The 21,720-nt window shown below is 36.2% G+C and overlaps 1 protein-coding gene across 1 annotated transcript in view; it reads left to right on the top strand.

Annotated features, from left to right (window-relative positions):
• Positions 1 to 18,826, top strand: part of MRPL13 (mitochondrial ribosomal protein L13) — a gene marked incomplete at its 5' end in the record, with an annotated part of 36,354 nt that extends 17,528 nt beyond the window's left edge. Inside the window, 3 exons of the mRNA XM_079722411.1 lie at positions 608 to 694; positions 7,151 to 7,272; positions 18,560 to 18,826. Coding sequence (XP_079578537.1) covers positions 608 to 694; positions 7,151 to 7,272; positions 18,560 to 18,581 — 231 coding nt within the window. The 3' untranslated portion in view covers positions 18,582 to 18,826. The remainder of the gene's footprint in view (positions 1 to 607; positions 695 to 7,150; positions 7,273 to 18,559) is intronic.
• Between the last annotated feature and the right edge of the window lie 2,894 nt (positions 18,827 to 21,720).

Here is a 21,720-nt window from a genome sequence, read left to right as displayed (position 1 = left end):
TTATTTATTTTTGGCCGCATTGGGTCTTCGTTGCAGTGTGCGGGCTTCTCACTGCAGTGACTTCTCTTGTTGCGGAGCACGGGCTCTAGGCACACAGGCTTCAGTAGTTGCAGCACGTGGGCTTCAATAGTTGTGGCTCGCAGGTTCTAGAGAGCAGGCTCAGTAGTTGTGGCACACGGGCTTAGTCCCACAACATGTGGGACCTTCGGACCAGGGATGGAACCCGTGTCCCCTGCATTGGCAGGCGGATTCTTAACCACTGCGCCACCAGGGAAGCCCTGTAATAGATTATTTGAGCCACAGGTTCTTGTATAAGCTTAAAGAATTTTTTCTTATTCTATCTAAAATCGACACATACACAAGTTATCTGTTATCTCTTCCTTTTGTCCCTTTTCTAAATTAAAAAACAGATTCGAAAGAAAATAGTAATGTACAAAATAATAAAAGTTACTTTTCTGTTACTGCCACATATCTGCTTAGGTCTCAGTTTCATTTCTTTCACATTCACATTGAATCTTAGCCCACTCGTTTTCATCACTATCTCTTACTGTGTTTATATCTCCAGTTACATTTTTCTTATTGAGTCCCCCGTGTATCTGTTTTTCAGATTGTTAAACTAGCTATTTATGGCATGCTGCCAAAAAACCTTCACCGAAGAACTCTGATGCAGAGGTTGCATCTTTTCCCAGATGAAGTAAGTCACTGATGATACTTTCTTAATTTTTTTTAACATCTTTATTGGAGTATAATTGCTTTACAATAGTGTGTTAGTTTCTGCTTTATAAAAAAGTGAATCCATTATACATATACATATATCCCCATATCTCTTCCCTCTTGCGTCTCCCTCCCTCCTACCCTCCCTATCCCACCCCTCTAGGTGGTCACAAAGCACTGAGCTGATCTCCCTGTGCTATGCGGCTGCTTCCCACTAGCTATCTGTTTTACATTTGGTAGTGTATATATGTCCATGCCACTCTCTCACTTCGTCCCAGCTTACCCTTCCCCCTCCCTGTGTCCTCAAGTGCATTCTCTAGTAGGTCTGCGTCTTTATTCCCGTCTTGCCCCTAGGTTCTTCATGACCTTTTTTTTTTTTTTAGATTCTGTATATATGTGTTAGCATACGGTATTTGTTTTTCTCTTTCTGACTTACTTCACTCTGTATGACAGACTCTAGTTCCATCCACCTCACTACAAATAACTCAATTTCATTTCTTTTTATCGCTGAGTAATATTCCATTGTATATATGCACCACATCTTCTTTATCCATTCATCTGTGGATGGACACTTAGGTTGCTTCCATGTCCTGGCTATTGTAAATAGAGCTGCAGTGAACATTGTGGTACAGGACTCTTTTTGAATTATGGTTTTCTCAGGGTATATGCCCAGTAGTGGGATTGCTGAGTCGTATGGTAGTTCTATTTTTAGTTTTTTAAGGAACCTGCATACTGTTCTCCATAGTGGCGGTATCAATTTACATTCCCACCAACAGTGCAAGAGGGTTCCCTTTTCTCCACACCCTCTCCAGCATTTATTGTTTGTTGATTCTTTGATGATGGCCATTCTGACCGGTGTGAGATGATATCTCATTGTAGTTTTGATTTTCATTTCTCTACTGGTTAATGATGTTGAGCATTCTTTCATGTGTTTGTTGGCAGTCTGTATATCTTCTTTGGAGAAATGTCTATTTAGGTCTTCTGCCCATTTTTGGATTGGGTTGTTTGTTTTTTTGATATTGAGCTGCTTTCTTAAATTTTTAATTAAATGTTTTCTCATTTTAAAAATTGTTGTATTTTCAGTAATTTTATGTCAACTTCTGAAATATTTTTTGCATTTTATAGTGAATGCACTATAATAACCATTGCTTCTATTTTAAATCATAAAGTGAGCCATCATTGGACTAAAAACCAAAAGTCTGTAAGTTCTATATTTTCACTTTAATAACTGCTTTCTTTGGAAAAAGGAACTATAGTCTACTTTGTTTGGAACAAGAAACTATAATTAGACCCCCTGTTAAATTGAGGTTACTTATAGATAATTTCATGAACTACAAAAATGTATGAATTTAGTTTACTTTTTTTGTGACCTGTAGCTTCTATGAATCATAGATTGATAGCTCGGCTTTGGTTGCTAATTATTTCCCATGATTTAACTTGAGAATACTTATTCCTACTCAGAATTTGTTCAGCTAAAAACTACTTGAAAAAAAATAGACATTTTTATCCATAACTATTGTACTGGTATAAGTACTTGGTTTTTCTCTCTGGTATAATATAATGAAACACTAGAGGTTCTATAATAAAATAGTTGAGTCCAGGCCATGGAATCAGACTGCCTGAGTTTGAATACATGCCCCCACCATCTACTGACTTCATGGCCATTATCTCTGTTTTCTCATCTGTGAAATGGGCATAATAATAGTACCTACTTCATAAGATTGCTGTAAGGGTTAGATGAGATAACATTTGTAGAGTACTTAGACCAGGCCCTGGAACAGTGAGTTCTAGTTGCTATCAATATTATGGGTTATAATTGTTGTCCTTATAGTTCCTACTAGAGGAATAAGGTAGAATTCATTCCAGAATATAAAGTTACACAACTGTTCAAGACACCTGTATGTTCTGTTGTTAGTTTAAATAATGCATGAGTAAATTATTCAGGCTTTTATCAAAGTGGCTAATTTATTACCTTTACTTTGCACGAATGAGTAGAATAATTTCCCACTATTCACTTTACCTCTGAGGTAACAAGTATGGGAGCAGTATCATCATATAAGGATAAATGACCTTGGGCATGAAATCACAAGAATTTTAAAACTCCTGTTTCTGATTGTACTTTCACATGCTTTTAGGAACCATAATTTCTACAAGGAACCAAAAAATAGTAATGTTATTTTTACCAGTTATAAGGTAGATACGTTTCAGCATAAATTACTTAAATAATTTCAGGCTATAAAATAAATGAGCCCATTTCTCCAAAAATGGATTGCTGGATTTTTTATTGTCATGACCATGGGGAAACAGGCACTCAGACATTGCTGGTAGCAGTACAAAATGGTGCAACCCACAAGGAATCCGGGGAATTAGCTAACATTTAATAAAAATACATACATAAGGAGATTCATGCTTGATCCGGCTATCTTATTTATAGCAATTTACCCTGAAGATACACATACACAAGATTATTGTTTCCACATTATCTACAATAGTAAAGTAATAGAAATAAATAAATGCTTATTCATAGGAAATTGGCTAAATTATGCTATATCTATTCAATTGAGTACTATGCAATTATAAAAAAGGAATGACAAATATCATTGTGACAGTAAGTAATGCTTTCCAGGATGTATTGCTAAGTTTAAAAAAGCAAAGTGGAAAAGAATATAGATAGCATACTACCTTTTATATTCATTTATACATATGTATGTTTACATACACACATATATATTTATCTATCTTCTTTTTGCATAAAGAAACACAGGAAGAATAAATGAGAAAATGAAGTTGGTTATTTACTAGATCATGGGCACAACAAGATGAAAGGAGTAGGGAAGAGGATGAGATTTTTGGAGAATACCTTTTAGATTATTATTTTTTTTTTACTTTAACTTTTTTATCACGTTGAGATTTTATATATTCAAAAAATAAAAGGACAATACCAATAGAAGTAAGCAGAACTAGTGCACAGATTGTGTTTTCTAAGTGTTATTCCCTATTAAAAGGAATGTGGTTCTTCTTAGAAATGTTGTTTCTAGGTCTGGAACAAAGAAGAAGGTTATTTTGGAGTGCACACATGCACAAGATTATTATTTCTGCATTGTTTATAATAGTAAAATAATAACAGAAAGTAAGACAGTGATCAAAACCTGATGGAGAAATATCGAGAGAACACAGGAGGCAGCTTGAAGTGGTGCCCACTGACCAAATATGGCCTGTTTGAGCCTTGAATGATCATAATGATGGATTACCTTAAATAGAAAACAAAAATCTATGAGCCCACAATGATAGTCCAAAAATTATTTTTAACTGATTATAATTTCCCTTCTTTCTGGAGAAGGAAAAGCTCTTCTTTAGAGAAGAATGTCATCTAAAAAATGTAGAAATAATACTGAATTAGAAAAGCCACCATTATCAGCATATTCTGTATCTATTGAGTAAAGCATTATAGAACAGGATATTCACACAGTTTCAAAACATCGTGTCACCGAGTACTTACTATTTAAAAAAGGAAAAGATACTTTTCACGTTAAAGCCATCTGGTGAACCACCACTCATAACCAAGATATTAAATATATCATCAATATGGGACAAACTGACATCATGTGCCTCCTGCTATGAATGAAGCACTGAAGACCCAGCATAAACTATATAGTGTCCTGTCAGAAATGTTTAACCTAAATCTAATGATGAGGAGAGAGTCCTACAAATCCAAACAAAGGACATTCTGCAACATAATTGGCCTGACCTCTTCAAAAATGTTAATTTCATAAAAGAGATAAAACAAGGAAACTCTTCAGATTAAAGGAAACTAGACTAAATATATTATGTATGTTAACCAGCATAATAACATAATAGCTGTAGCATGTGATCCTTGACCTTGGATTGGAAAAATTCAATTTGGGAAATTTGAATATACACTGTATATTAGAGTAAAAGGTGTTTCATCAATGTTAGTTTTCCTGAACATGAATTTGTAATGTGGTTACATAGGAGACAATCTTATATTTAGGAAATATATATGCTGAAATATTTAGGGACGGAATATTTGCAGACTACTCTCAAATGGTGTAGTCAAAAAGAATGTTTTTGGTGTATGTGTTTATGAATCGATAAAAAGAGAGAAAGCAGTCATGTCCTATTTGAATAGTCAGTGAATTTAGGTGAAGGTTAGATTAGTATTCATGTATTTTGGCAACTTTTTGGTAGATTTGAAATTCCTTTAAAAATTGCAAAAAAGTGGGAGTTCCCTGGCGGTCCAGTGGTTAGGCCTCCATGCTTCCACTTCCTAGGGCCTGGGTTTGATCCCTGGTCAGGGAACTAAGATCCTGAAAGCTGCGTGGCACGGTCAAAAAAATATATATATAAAGAGGAAAAATTTCAAAAAAGTAAATGATCACCTCACCCCTGTGTTTCTTTTTTCTACTTTTATTCTTTTCCTTATTTCCCTCTTAGGTTCACCACCTGCTCTGTGCAGAGGACATAAGTGCATAAAAAGAAAGTTTTTCCAGTTTCATGTGTAATGCCTAATCAGCATCTTTAATTCCTAACCTTGCATTGATTTTGTCCATTCTTTCAGTGGATTCCTTTAATAGTGGTGAAATTTGGTAAGCCCATTTCAGTCAAAATTCTATTCAATTCAGCAAACATTTACCAGGAACCCACTATGTCCCAAACTCTCTATGCTGAGTGAGCAGTTGGCAACTTTTAAAATTGTCTTTGCAGATACAAGCTAAGGATTTTTTTTAATGGCTTCCCAGAGAAGTGTGAAATAGTCATAAATTTTCGTGAATACCAAACTGGCAGATAGACTTCTTTAGTAAGTAAAAAATAAGGACCCCTTAACAGTATTTCATGTGTCCAGGCTTTCTCTGCTTGTTCTGATTCTGTGTGCTTACACTTGCATATTTGAATATGCTGGGGAAGGGAATTTAAATATTTTTCAACTACTTTTCAGTGAAGAAAGACTTCTCAATAGTATTTATTGTGTTTTGTATACATTGATAGTGACCCAGCCTATCCAAACCATAATTTTAAAGTCATTTTAAATTTTAAAAAATATTTTTAAATTTTTGCCATATTAGGTTTTGGAATGAGTTTATAGTGCAGTAGAGCTCTGTGATTCTCTAAAATTATTTTTAAATTGTATTTTGATTCTTGACATCTTGAATAACCTATTTGATGCCATGTCCTTGCCTAGGTATTTGATTCCCAGTTATACTATTGCTCTCTGCAGACAACTGTAATTTACTGTATAATCATCCTCCTTTTTTGAAAATGTTTAGGAACACACTAAAATGAAAAGAGGGAATTATATCTACGATCCCTAGGGAAATGCCCATAGGACACTTCCATATTGATATCTTACTATTTTTTTGATAGACTCTCCAAAATTAACTGATCATTCAGATCCACAATATAATTCTCTTTTCCTTATTTTTGTTCCATGAGCACAATATAAATGTTAATTCTTTTGGTTATTCATGCTCTTCATTTTATCATTCCCTTTATTTAGTCCAATTCCTGTTCTTTTAAGATATCTCTCAAATGTATGCTTTACTCTTTAGCTTGCTTTTCGTTACCCAAGTTCAGACTTTTTTATATTTTACCTTTCCTTTCATTTTTCTGAACATTTGGATATATATCCAGGGGAAGGTAGTTCTGGGCAAGTGCCATTAATAAAGGCACCAGGATTTGAGTGTAGACCAACGCCTGAAAGGTGAGGAGGTTGTTTACTCAGAAGCCACGGGCATTTGTGGAGGGGTGAAGTTGGAGAGGTGCGCTTCCTGGTTTAGCTAAGGAGTTAGAACTTCATCCTGAGAGATTTTTAGCTAAGGAGTGACTTCTTTAAAACTGCAAGCCTTTAGAAGCCATGACCTTTTTATTTTCCTTTATATACTCAGCACCTAGCACAATTTCTAGTTCATAGAAGGAGTTCAGTAAATGCTTGTTGGCTAAATGACTCAGATCCAGCAGATTTTCATTTTCGAAAGTTTTTTTTTGGCAACAACATGGAGCATTAATTGAAAAAGGTTGTGGCACTGGAAGCAACAGACCTTGTGCATACACTCATCAGATGAAACATTGTGAGAATGAGCCAAAGCAGTGCCTTTTTGCAGCTGAAAGGAGGGGAAAAATTTAACAATATTCAGAAAAAGTAGAATTTATTGACCAGATACTTGTCAGAATTGAAGACATCTAATGTATCATTAGGAATAGGTTTGTCAAGATTAAAATATAGAATGTATTACTGTAATGAGATTACATACATCACTGATTTAATGTATTTTTCAGGGATTTTTACAAAGTTTTAATTTGAAGATTGTGTTCTCATTTTATAAACATTCTTTTATTATTTTTTAATACTAAGAATTACTAATTTATTACTAGGGAATATATTTTAAGAAAACTAAGCCTAAATTTTTATTTACTCTAGGATATACCAGAAGATATTCTTAAGAATTTAGTGGAAGAGCTACCTCAACCACGAAAAGTGCCCAGACGTCTAGATGAGTACACACAAGAAGAAATAGAGGCTTTCCCAAGAGTTTGGTCTCCGTAAGTCTTTCTTTTCCTTCCTACTTTTGTTTTTTAACCTGAGTTTAGTATCTCCTGTTTTCATATCCAAATGATAAGATCCTTGAGGGTAGGAAGAATGAACATCTTTTCACTCTCTTGGATACTGTTTGCAGCTTCTACCTACAAATAAACTCTAGATGTAGATGGTAGAACCAAAAGTCTCGGAGTCTTAAGACCTTGCTAGGTAAGTGCAAGGATGTTCATAGATGCCTATAAATTATCAGATATTTTGTTTGGGATGACATAACTTGGATTGATTGTAGTCTCTTGGGATAATAAATGAATTGTTCTTACCTAAAACAAAGTGATTCTCTGTTTTTTCAGATTGCTTCACTAAGCCAAGAATATGATCTAATGAAAGTCATTAATTCTGGATACTTAGAGTCAATCCAAATAGAAAAACAAAATAAAAAAACACTTTTGCTCTCCTCTATTACAATTTCCTCTACCTATGAGCCAGAAAGCTGCTTAGATTTGACATACTGTCCTATCTAATTGTTTCCAGGCTGTTTTGCCTGGCCTACCAGGCTCTTTGTAACCTCATCAGCTTAAATTCTTCTCACTCCACTGTGCTGGTCTAGCATAGCAGACTGTGTAAGCTTGGCACCCTTTTTATGCAATTTAACTTTTCCATGACTTTGTTCTGCTGTTACCTCTGCCTAAAACAACACGTCCCTCACCTCCTCCTCTGGGATAACTCTTACTCATTCTTTAGGCCTTAGTTCAGATGTCAGTCTCCTTTAAGAAGCCTCACCTAAACATCAAGAGCAGACTAAGTGCTCAACCATCTCCTGCTGTAGCACCTGCCGTGTATGTAGCTCTGTTATTACCACATTTACCTCCTCAAAAGCAAGGGAAGGGTAAGCTGTGACAAAGCAAAAGAAAGGCATGGACATATATACACTACCAAACGTAAGGTAGATAGATAGTGGGAAGCAGCCGCAGAGCACAGGGAGATCAGCTGGGTGCTTTGTGACTGCCTGGAGGGGTGGGAGGGCTGCATTTTGTTCATTGTTACATCCCCAGTGCATAGAACCGTACCCCACCTGATAGGGCCTCAGAAATGTTTACAGAATTTACACAGTAGGTTTAGAGAGAGCCACGCATCCTCGTGACTTGATCTACAAAAGACAGCTAATCTTCCCACAGGATACTTATCCGTTGTACTCTGAAAATCCATATCTCTTGATGGGCTGTTTGGCCAGATAGGTTTGTGAAAACCTAAGTTTTCCCAGGATTACCAGGATGTCCAGGAATCTAATCCTTGACTCTCATTGCGTGTGTATATAACTTCACTCTTTGCACACAGAGGTCTTTAGGGTATTCTGTTTAAATCTTTTTGACTTTGCTGACCTGTATAAGGTTCACTTTTAACTAAATCTGCATATAATGAGCAAAGTAATATTATTAGTGATCATTTACACTTTCCAGTTGCCCCGCACTGTGCTAGGTGGTTTACATACATTGTACCTAATTCTCTTACCAATAAGATAAAATACATTATTCCTGTTTTTAAGACTAAGCCAAAGGTTGGCTGGTTTGTAGTACAGCCTGAATTTGAAACTAGTTGTAGCTGATTCCAAAACCTGTGTTCTTTCCACAAAAGTAAACTGCTTCATTAATTTATTTATTTATTCAACAAATATGTATTATGTGCAAGACACTCTTATGTGCAAGACACTATAATAAGCACTAGGACACACATTTGAAAAATTACCATTAAAGCAATTATTTAATTCCGTTTTACAAACTTTTATTGAGTTTATACTACGTGCTATACCTTTTGACAGATGCCAAGGAAATGCAGATGATGAAGCATTTAAATAAAACTTCCTCCAAAAGTCCTTCCTATAATCCTTGAGCTGGATTAGGCCCCCTTTATAGGGTCTCATTGTACATGTTCCTTTTCTTTTACTGTATTTATTCTAATGTAATTAAATATATGCATGATTACCTGTTTAATGTCATTCCCTTACGAGACTCCATGAGGGATGTGTATGTTGTCTTGCTTAGCACTGAGCACAGTGACTGGCTCATTAAGTAGGCACTCAGCAAATATTTATTGAATGAACAAATGAAAAATAGAGTATCCTTTTATCAGCTTTTATAAATGAGGTTAGAAATAATTTTTAGAACATATGTAGTAAAATGCTCTAATTTAATACTAATTCTTCATGTCAGAATTAGTGAAATTGACCAACTTAAAAAACCCTTTGTTTTATTGTTTTTGTTCCTGTTCACTGTATCATCTGAATTATCTGGCTGCTTTTCAGTTGATATCAAACAAGTGATTAACAAACTGTTTGTGAAAAATTGAAAAAAATTGGCTTTATGATGTCTGATATTTTTATCAGCTAGTTATTAGGGTACATTCTCATGTTAAGTATTTCTCTCTAAAATAAGGAAGTGCATTTTCTATTATTCCCTTATGTTCTGGTTTTGATTGCTTGACATTGACATACTTGTGGACGAGAAACTATACATTATGTGACCTGATTTGATTCTAACAACTGAATTAAGTGTGGAGTGCTTTTCTCTTTTCCTTGGCTACTTTTTAGATACCTGTTTAATAGTTTGCCTTCTTGTCAAAACCTAAGATTCTGTTTTTAATTCTTTTTATTTAAATTCATTTTTTTCCTCCAGATCATATAGTGGTTTATTTAGATAAATCAGTAAATAAAAGGTTTTAAAATTTGTTCCACATGCTATGATAGTTACAATTATTCCCTCCTTTGGCATCTGAGAAATGAAGCTTCTGAACTACTTTGATGATGTTTAAACTTTAGGAAAAATAATTTTAATTTAACTTGTTCTTAGAGATTTACATGGTCATTTAGTCAAGACATAACCAATGTACCTTTTCCTACTTAAACTACATAGAACTTACATTTATCCTTAAAACTCAGTCCATATAAACATAGAACATTTTTCTAGGAAGATGTTAACATTTTTAAAAGTTCCTTAAAAGAGATGTGGAATTTGCCAGAAATTGAAATTAATCCCTAACTTATAGAAATCATTTATTAGCTTAAGTTTACCACCCTGGAACCTTTTCTTTACTAAAAATTCACAATAATATTGACTGCACATGAAATAGACAACATTTACTTGAAACATAATACTCTTTGGAAAGTAAACTCAGGCGTTCAGTTGAAAAATAATTTGGGGGAGTTTTAAAAACTACTAAATGTTCATTGTAGAAAATAAGAATAAGATATATACATAAGTAAATAATTTCACCATACTTAACATTTTGGTGTGCTAACTTCCTGTTTCTTTGTGTCAGTTTTTATGTTGTATGTACGTTTGTGTGTTTTACAAATTTGGGAAATTATGATTTTTCTCTAAATATGGTCTCACTGCACATTTTCCCAATTTACAAGATTTTTTTCCCCACAAGCACGATCTTCAATGGCTGCAGGATATGACATCAGTTTTATTCTGTAAATCTAAGTATGTCATATCTGATTTTCTTATAGAAACTCTGTCATAATTGAGTTATATTCCTAACCAAGATGGATGTGGTACTTTTTTTTTTTTTAAACTGGAAATACCAAAGGTGCTCTTTAGTTAGTTATGTGACCAAACACATATTATTCATGTGGAGTTATATATCATGAATATTCTAAAGCGTATTCTAAATCAGTTAATCCAGGCAGTATGATAATGAAATAACCATTCACAACAAATTATATTTAATGTTATTAGAGTCAAAGAGTACCGATCAAACTGTTCATCTTACTAAGGGATCACTGGTTCATTTAAAACAAATTAGAAGGTGACTGAATGCCTTCATTGTATTAATGGAATTAGAAAGGGCTTTTCTGTAATTATTTTTAAGGAGACTTCTAGTGAACCTTCGAGCCACTTGATGCATTACTGAGTTACTGTTTTGAAATGGATTTTCCTGCCCCTTCTATTCATTCCAGATTTCCCTCTGGCAGGAATATACATCAGACACAGGCTTTCCTTTATGCTTCATTAAAGTTGTGATCCTTCCTCCCTAGTAGCCACACAATATCTGTTAACTTATGTTAACTTATATGTGTGAATATTATGTGTTAATAAAGTTCAAGTGTAAAACAGTATGTACATTAGAACTACAACTAAAATATTTGATACACCATGCAGTGCAATCCCTTGAAAGTGAGATTCCTTATTACTGATAGATGCGCTTTTATGAGAAAACAAATTTTTTTCTCCTTTTGGAGGAGGAACCTACTTAAAATATACTTTTTGTTCCACTCAAAGTAGCTAAGCCAAGAATATAACCTTCCTTTGGAATGTAGTCATTGGAAATTATTCAAGATAGATCTGATGGTGAACCTGCAGAGACTTGACTGAAACAGATGTACCTGGATTGCACCATAAATAAATACACACAAAAATAGCTTGCTTTGGTTTTTGTTTCCCTAGCAATAAAACCTAACATGTTTATAGTATAAAAATGTACATTTTCTTATTGCAGCTATTACTAGCTTTTGGTTCAACGTAAGTTCTTTACCATTTCTGTTAGAGACAAAAAGCTTCTGAGCAACAGTAACAATTGATAAGCTAAGCTTTGAACCCAGTAGGTGATTAACAAAATTATTTTAATCTCAGTTAACAGCTACCATTGTTGGGATTTCATTTAAGTTATTTTCAATCACTTAAAAAGTTGTATTCCCTCAGGGCTAACTTCAGCATACTCTAGATTTTGTTAGGCTAGTTGTTTATTTATTTTTAAAACAATGGTAGACCAGAAGGAAAGAAACTGATATTTATGAGGAAGCTATAAATATTGTTTTATAACTAAAAGCCACTTTCTCATATGAGAAACATTGCCTGTACACCTCACTTCTTAAATTAGTGTGTATACTTGGTGTATTAGTAGTTTTTACATCTCATGGATATGTAAATTGTGTCAGAATATGTTATAAGGTTTTATCTTGTGTTTCTCGATGGTACAGAGTAAATGTGCATTTGCCATGGGCAAGTGGTGATTGTAGGGTACACACTTAGAATTTGTTTCTCAAAGATAAAACAATAGCACTATCTCTTTTTCACAGTTCAGTTGCCTGAGAATGTAGCTTTCAAATGGTCAACTTATTTTAATTCTGTCAATAATTATTTCCATGCTCATTGCAGTTTTGCCGACACATTACAAAACCACAATAATCATGGAAATTATAATGCTGTCACTGTAATGGAAATTTTTCATTATGTAGGGTAAAAATAAAACAGTTCACTTGAAACTTTTAATTTTCATTTCTACAAAACTCTGTAGGAGAGCTTTTCTTAGGAAAAATTAGGTATGTAGAAAATTCCAACTTGAGTTGCTTCACATTATCCACAGAGTGATGAAACAAAATCAAAAAAGAAATATGTTTTTTACTCCTCACTCATTAAATCAGTAATGCTTTATTTTAAGCATAACCTTCACCTTTGTAGAGAAACTTAAGTGTGGAAAGTTTCAGCATCAGTAAATGCTTGAAAACAGACGTTTATGATGCAAACCTATGTTCCTGGTCTAACTCTCTTTACAGAGTGTGCTGTTAGAAGTGTGCCTGCAAAAGAGAGAGGATAGAAAGTGAGGATGAGGATGAAAGTGAGAAGGCTTGAGGACAACCGTGATGGGCCCTGGAATTGTCTTTGCTGAAAGTAGGATTAGATTTAGGGAGTTTAATAGGTAATCCATGCAGCTCTGTAAAAGAAAACGGGTGCCAGGAACGTTAGCACCGCAGAAGGGACTTGGTGAGCATCCTGTCCAGTCTATAGCTCTGGAAGTCAGCAAGGATTTCAGCTTTCTGCTTGCCCTTCGATATAAAAGCTATGCATCCCAAAAATGTACAGATTTTCGGTTTTAGTTAAATGAATGCCCAGAGAAAAATAATTTTACCTATGGCTTTATAAAATGTGCTTCAGATCAGAGACTTGGTTAAAGACGGTGGAGAAGGATTTTTACCTTTTCAAAACCCATAAAGATCTGGGACCTGGACATCTTCAAGTTTTTCCATAATTGTGTGCTAGTCTAGTCATGTGGCATTTTCGTACAAGATTTAACTTAATTTGCTGCTCTTCACAGTCAGAAGTTATTAGCTGGACTTGGGGAGAAAGCTTATGTTCCAGCTTTTCCATCATTTCAACCAGCACAGCATTGGCTTAAACCATAGACCTCAGTATTTCCAGTCCTGAATTTTGCTCATATTAAGCCTTCTAAACTATACTGTTCTTTTGGATATGAACGCATTAGGACTGGTTGTTAAAATAAAAAGCAATCTTTATATAAACAACCAAAATCAAATCATTTGCATTTCCTAGCCAATAGAGCTTATGACTTAAAAGTGGTAATTGAATGTAACAATAATTCCTATTAATTTTAATTGGAAAAAATTTTCGATTTAAACAATTTTAACAATCTTATGAGTTTATTTTTTAATTTTTATTTTATATTGGAGTATAGTTGATTTCAGTGTTGTGTTAGTTTCAGGTATACAGCAAAGTGATTCAGTTATACATGTATCTATTCTTTTCAGATTCTTTTCCCATATTGGTTATTACAGAGTACTAATAGAGTTCCCTATGCTATATACAGTAGGTCCTTGTTGATTATCTATTTTATATATAGTAATGTGTATATGTTAATCCTGACCTCCTCATTTATCCCTCCCCCCGCCACCTTTACCCTTTGGTAACCATTAGTTTGTTTTCTATGTCTGTGAGTCTATTTCTGTTTTGTAAATAAGTTCATTTGTATCATTTTTTTAGATTCCACATATAAGTGATATTGTATGATATTTGTCTTTCTCTGTCTGCTTTACTTAGTATGATAATCTCTAGATCCATCCATGTTGCTGCAAATGGCATTATTTCATTCTTTTTTATGGCTGAGTAATATTCCATTGTACCTAGAAGTGAGTTTAGTTTTTAAAAAATCACTGTTGAACTTCTTCTGATCAGGCTAGTGGTACAGTGTCTGGGGAAATGAGTGTAGCAGCACCATTGCTCTATTACCTGTACAGCTAACATCTTTAGTTCAAGGAGTATGTGATGTGACCAGATTTCCTGGAATGGTTTATTCTAAATAGTTCCATTCTTATAATGGAAGCGACTTAAAACTCAATCAGACTGACCTTTTGTATTTCTTTCTTTTTTTTTTTTTTGATATACAGTATAGTGTTGTTAACTATAGTCGCCATGCTGTACATTACATCCCCAGGACTTTTTATTTCTATTTTTTAATTTTTTAATTTTTTTTGGCCATGCCACGTGTGGGATCTTAGTTCCCCAACCAGGGACTGAACCCGTGCTCCCCGCCTTGGAAGTGCAGAGTCTTAACCACTGGACCGCCAGGGAAGTCCCTGAGAATTCAATTCTGATTAATGTAATGTTGATGTACATAGACTAGCAACTTTTTAAGAACCTAAATACAATGACATTTACTTAGTTACTAAAGATAGTTAATCTTTTTTTTTTTAATATTTATTTATTTATTTGGTTGCTCCAGGTCTTAGTTGCGGCAGGCGGGCTCCTTAGTTATGGCATGCAAACTCTTAGTTGTGGTATGCATGTGGGATCTAGTTAGCTGACCAGGGATCGAAGCTGGGCCTCCTGCATTAGGAGCACGGAGTCTTATCCACTGCACCACCAGGGAAGTCCAAGTTAATCTTTCTTTCATGATAGATGCTAAAGGAATTTTAGTACCCAGCCTCTGTTGCTGTTATCATAATTTACTTAGTTACTGTTGTATCAGAAAAGCATAAAGCTGCCTGTTAATAAAGTCCTCTGGTGGGTAAAGAGCCAGAAGGATACTATATATCTATTGGAATCATGTCTAGCTAATGAGGAAGTGTGTTACCTTCTGTTAGGCACAGCACAGCTTTAGAAACTTCCTACTGAAAGCGCTTCTTTTGCTTCTTCAGCATCTTCAAATAGTCGCGCCCTCCGTCTTATGAACAGCTCTGTCGGAGGTCTGAGGTGAACCCTTGCTTGTCAGTGTGCGGTCCATGGACCAGCATTGCATCGCATGGGAGTTTGTTAGAAATGCAGAATCATGAGACCCTCTACAGACTAACTGAATCAAAATCTGCATTTTTACAAGAGCCCAAGCAATTTGTATGCCCACTGAAGTTTGAGACCCACTCAGCTAAATAGCCCTCCCCTCCCCTTTCTTATATTATCTTGGATTGCCTTCTTTTAGTGGGAGTAAGCAATACAAATGTGTTGTATGTGTACCTGCTTTCATTTGTGTAGGTGGAGAGAGAAATAGAACCATATTTAGTGTAAAAACCTCACTTTTCCCCACAGGGGTATCTCCTGTAGCCATGTAATATGTTTGACATGAGTTGATATTTCTAGCTCTGCGAACACCTAGTGTATCTAGTCTCTTGGCTATGATACTGTTTCCCCCCACTTAGAAGCAAATTAACCATCTGCAAAAGATTCCAAAAGCAGAAAGGATGAGTCTGCAAACAAAGTGGCATTTTCAAGGTGGTCACTATAATTACAAGTATCTTACAAGCCTCCACTACATGCAAGATACTGTGCTAATTGCTGGTAGTATAAGATCAATTATATTGGGACTGTGCCTTCAAAGGATAGAAGTTGTGTAGAGTAAAATGGTGCTTGCAAACACTGGAGTCAGAAGGTCTGCACTAGATCACTACCATCCACTTCCTAGCTGTGTGTCCTTAGACAAGTTACTCAGCCCCTCTGAGCATCAGTTTTGTCAACTGTAAAATGGGGTTGATAACGGTGTCTTTCTCACTATATAGTTAGGAGGGTAAAATGAGATGGTGCCTGTGAGGTAGTTAGTATATTTCATGGCATCTGATAAGCACACAGCGCTGTTATTTACATACATAACAACATTTGTTCACTTACTTAGGGCAAATGTAATTTGAGAAACACTGTAATAGAAGTATGCATGAAGTTCTCTGGTGATCTCAGGGAAAAGAGCCGTGCCTAAGTTAGAAAAGGAAGAGCTGTGTAGGGTTTCCCAGAACATGTGATCTGGGGGGTGGATTTTGAAGGATTAGTCAAGTCCACCAGGCAGAGAAGAGATAAGAGATACTCCAAGTGCAGAAAATATCAAGTACCCAAGTCCAGCGGTCTGAAAGTTTCTATCTGGGCAATAGCAAGTAGTATAATGGGACCAGAACGGACAGGGTGTGGAAAGAATGCCTCAGAAAGGTTAACTGGGACCATGTCCTGGAGGGTTATGTGTTGAACTCTGTGCTTGAATTTGACAAAGCAGTGGAGAGCTAGTGAAAGTTCTTCCACTATGTGGAAGTGGGATAAGAAAGAATCTATGTTAGAGACTCTCAGATGTCTTTCCCTTTGCCCCATTTCTCCTAAACTCCAAATCCTACCTACTAGCTGCCTGCCATGGCCAGATTTCATCATATTCAAAACAAAATCCTTCCCTTCAGAATCTGTTCTCCTGCCTGTATACCCTCTCCAGAACAAATAAATAGCGTTGCCGTTTCCTGAGTTCTTCAAGCTGAAAATTAATAGTCATCCTTGAAGTGTCATTTTCCAGTAGCTCCTTCCTCTGTCATGCCCCTGGTCTCTTCCCTCTTCCCCTCCCTGCCCTGGTCAAGTTAATTTTCTGCTTCTTGAATCCTGAGCCCATCCTTTCTTCTTACCCATCACTGCCCCAGCCCTAACAGAGCCCACATCTTAACCCTCCTCACTTCCTCCAAAACGTCTTGAAACAAAATTGGGCTTTATTAGCCCCCGATTGCCTTCAGGTCACTGTCAACATGTTTTACGTGACAGATTACACCCTTCATACATGTTTCCTATTTTACTTGTAAATTCCACTAAAGGGTACTTTCGTCGTCTCATTGTTAATAAATTAACTTTTGGTTTGGAAACAACCAGACTGTGACTAAGCACATTTAATTTTATTGAGTGGAATTGCAGAGACTTCTTGTTAGGACTACTTGTTAGAAATCTTAGAAGATTTCTTTCCAATGGCATCACTGCCACCCTTTCGTAATTATATGAACCAGCTGGACGGGAGAATAAATTGTTTCTTAAAATGCACTGGTGTCTCTTGACTAGGAACTTTGATTGTATTGAGTCACATACCCAAGATTAAAAGGGTGCACTTTGGAGCCCCTTCCAGCTATTGTATCAAACTGTCATTTCCCAGACTTTGGATTCAGTTTTTACATTTGAAAAGAGATTTCAGAAACTGTGACAAAATGCTGCAGTTTCTCTTCTTGTTGTTACAGAATGACTATATGGTGAAGCGTATCTGGTTAGTTTCCCACATCAGTGCCTGTGTTCCTCAGAGTTAAATAATAATTTTAAATTGTAATGTAGTTCATTTACTTAGTTACCAGACTGTTGGTCTTCCTATCTGGGCTATCTGGTCTCTTTGTCTTTTTTTTTTTTTTTAAGAAAAACATTATTTAAATGTAGAAAGGGATAAGATAAGTTGTTTCAGGGCAAACAGAGTTCACCTGTTTCCTTTTTTAAAGGAATTCAAACTGTTGAATATTTTTACAGCTGTTTCAGAAATATCTATTTAGTTTACTAATCACTAAATTCCTTCTGAAAATTCCGTAGGAGCTCAATACCTACAATTACACTACTCTGTAAAAGATAACAAGACACTAACAGTTTTCGCATTTCATAATTTCCTATTCCTCATTTTCTCCATTGTTAAAATTTAACATTTCTCTGAAAATGTTCTTTGTTTTAATTTACTACTGAAGGAACTTTCAGGTGTGATTAATCCTATAAATATATAAACAAAGAAAAGACTATATGTATATAGTATATTAAAAGACCATATATGTATATAATAAATGTGTGTGTAATTAAAATATCAAAGGGCTGGTGTTTATACATGTATTTTGTATGCTACTGTAATGAAAATTAAATTTAGCATATGATAAAATAATACAAATAGCGAAACTGCTCATTCAGAATTTGCCATTATTAGACAAATCCATATCTTTATATATAATCCTTTCTAGTAAAAGGGCTTTTGGGAAATTGAGTTCAAGCTTTTAAGTCACTACATACATTCATTCATAGGCACACGGGGGCCTATATTTATACTCTGCAAAGAACTTGGGAACTGTCACTTAACTGTTCTACTTTGTGATGATTAGGCCTTAATGTTTGTCACCAAAAATTTAGATATAATATTTGTAGATATTTCTTGATGAACAGTTACTTTCATTTTAAATTGGAAAATAATCTTCTTGCATCATGCGGGAGAAAATGAAACTGATTTTTGAAAAGATAAATGTTTATCTTTGTCTTTCAGACCTGAAGATTATCGGCTGTAGGAGAAAGAAAATTTCAGAAAATAACAGTGCGGTGACTGAAACTTCTTCCTGATGAGTTTCTCCTTCCTACAGGGCAAGGTGAAACAATTGCTGCCTTTTGACAATAAACCTGTTATGGGTGCTGAAAGTTTGTGGGGAAAGGTCAGGAAGGGATATTCCTTCAATAGGAAATTGCAATAAAATACATTATTTTATAGAATTGTTTTATTATGTAATCTGATTTGAATGTTATAATGATAAGAATAAAACTGCTTAATTGGTTAACTATTCAATTTCTCACTTAATGAAAAAAACCAAACCCTAAGTAGCACTGCAGTTAAAATTGCCAAGTGCCCATTCATGCAGATTTCCTCATGTTCCAGCTCCCTGTTTTTGACACCTGGGAAAACAAGGCCCACCTTCACTTTTCTTTTCAGTGACTGTTTTATCTAACCTCGCATCATCTGAGTTCATCCCTCCAGCTCAGTAGGGTAAGGTTTGTCCTGAGGTATTTTCAAACTGCTTCACTTTTTCCTATGTCCCATAGAGCCTCTTGGTTTCCATGACACCAAAATAACAAAGTAATGCCTATCTGCTCCCTAGAAATCTCACTGCCCCACCTGTGACACTGTTTGCAGACCCCCGCACTGTGTGTCCATATCTCTCCTGTTGGCTCCTGTTCACCTCTGTGCTGGGCACTGAGGTTGGGCCGCTGGGATCAATGGGTCCAGCAAAATCTCCTCCCTGGGAATTAAAATGCTGAGACACTGCATTTGGGCATTTTTATGGTCGTTTTCTTCTCTTGCCCTAGCCAATCAAGGAGTGTCTCTGACCCCTTCTCCCGTTCATGCAGCAAACATGTACTAAGTGCCTGCTATATGCCAGGTGTTGGGGAAACAGAAATCACACATGTCTTCCCCCAACACCTCCATGCCCCACCAAAGAGCAGAGTGTCTATTGCAGGGCAGAAAGGAGCTGTAGATAGATTTGTAAGTAAGTGCACCTGGGTGTCAGAGGCGCTGATAAAGCTATGTATGAGCTGTGATATTAGTACATTTAGGGGAAAACAGTATAAACATTAAATATAAAGTATTGATAGTAAGCACCTGCTAATATGCCAAACACAACTGCTTTATATAAATTAAAATTCATTTAATCCCTATATCACCCTATAATGTACATAATGTTACCTCCCCATTTAAAAGTGGGCACGCTGAGGCAGCAATAAGTAACTTGGCCAAGGTCACAGAACTGCTAAGTGGCAAAATCAGGTTTGGATCCAGGCAGTCTGCCTCAGAAGTCCATGGACTTAGCCGCCACTAGATGAGAAAAAGTGAGTATTTATGTATCACAAATTCTGTACTAAAGCAAGCATTACCTGGTACAGGTCAACAGCTACCATTCAAGGAAGTGGCAGTTACAGTTTAAACTATTGGACCAAAAAGAAGCTCCATCCCTTTTGATGTGGTGGGTGTGAGCCAGTGTGAAATAAGCCCCCAGCTCCCAGTGCAGCAGCTTTAGTAGGGAGGAATTTTTGTCTGGTATATCCCAAGCACCTAGAACAATGCCTGGCACATATTTCTTGACTGAGAAGGGCTCACTGAAGGAAGCCCTTGTTTCTAACACAGCTGCAGGATTTGAAAAAGTGAGATCATAGCGACATGCTTTATAATAATATTGAGCCCAGTCATCATACCGTCAGCCCTCCACATCCATGGATGCAGAACCCACGGATTCAGGGGGCCTATTGTATCACACCATTGTATGGATGGGACTTGAGCATCCTTGGATTTTGGTATCTGCAGGGAGTCCTGGGAACTATTTCCCCATACATACACTATATTGAATATTCAGGAAGAATATTGAGACTGATCACCATAAACCTCATTCTCACTTGCTGTGTGAGAGTCCTTTTGTAGGGGGAGGGGTTGCCTGAGCTACAGACCCACGAAGACCTAAACCGGCTCTATTGTTGGACTGAACTGCCCCTCCTGCTGTTGGGAGTTAACTCCATTTTGCATTCGGAGAGAACCAGAGCAAAGAGGCTTTTGCACCAAGTGGCCTTGAGAAGCAGAAGCTATCAGACTTCCCAATCCTGCCCATTTGCCATTGCTTGAGAGTTTAACAGCCAGACCTGTGCGTTTCCTAGGAGAACACAACACAGGTAGCCAAATAAAAATTAAAACTCGCTGTATGGGACCCAGGAACTTGAGGCAGGGAAGACAAGCTGAACCACTAGAATTGTAGCTCCAATTAAAGTAGAATGAACAGAAGAAACAGAAGAGAACTTTAAAAAATACGAATATACGAATACTTACAGAAAAAGAAGGAAACCCTAGTTATTTCAACACCACATGGGAAGGAAATGAAAGCTGATATGTGTGTGTGTGTGTGTGTGTATATATATACTGTTGTGTGCCTGTAACGTGCAAATTAGTGCAGATAAGGAATCAAGTCACTAAAACCAAAATTACATTTGTCCATATGCAGTTTTTCACCAGGTGCTATGTGTTATGCTATTAACACCAGGTAAATGTGAAAAACACCATGCAGTTGAGCATAATGACCTGTGAAAGAATAATACGCAACACCTTGTCTCTCCATTTTACCTACACGCATTGCCTGCTGTGTCTCCTCAGTAAAACATAAGTGTCCTGATTCTAATAGCAAAGGAAAAGCCTTAAGTATTGTGGAGTTCTGAAACATAGAAAATGTGATTTTGCAGTAGCCGGCGGGAAGGCGGGGGGCATAAAGTAATCACATTAATGAACACAGAAACAACACTTAAAAAAAGAGCTTAATCTTAACCTCCCAATAATCACCTGCTTTCTGGGGCACTGAAAACTGAAAAGCACTCATTTGCAGTCGGTAAGGATAACTGCAAACCTCCTGCAGCAGGACAGCACTTTGTGTCACCTGATCCCATTTGGGTTCCCACAAATAGCTTCCTTTTGAGAGGGGTCAATTAACAAAACAATAAAAGAACTATTGTTTCTTTAAAACAGCAACCCAATATTTTCTCTCCTGAAGGAGAGATAAAAAAACATATTCAGGCCAATGAGGAATAAGAGGAACCAAACAGGCTTAGTTGGGGAGGGTGCCACCTGGGGCTTCCTGGATCCAACTCACCATACGCAGAGTTTGGGGTAGAGACGGGTGG

Source organism: Hyperoodon ampullatus (assembly GCF_949752795.1).
Source record: "Hyperoodon ampullatus genome assembly, chromosome: 17".
Classification (NCBI taxonomy): domain Eukaryota; kingdom Metazoa; phylum Chordata; class Mammalia; order Artiodactyla; family Ziphiidae; genus Hyperoodon; species Hyperoodon ampullatus.
The sequence above is the reverse complement of the archived record's forward strand: the minus strand, read 5'-3'. Positions and strand labels throughout refer to the sequence as shown.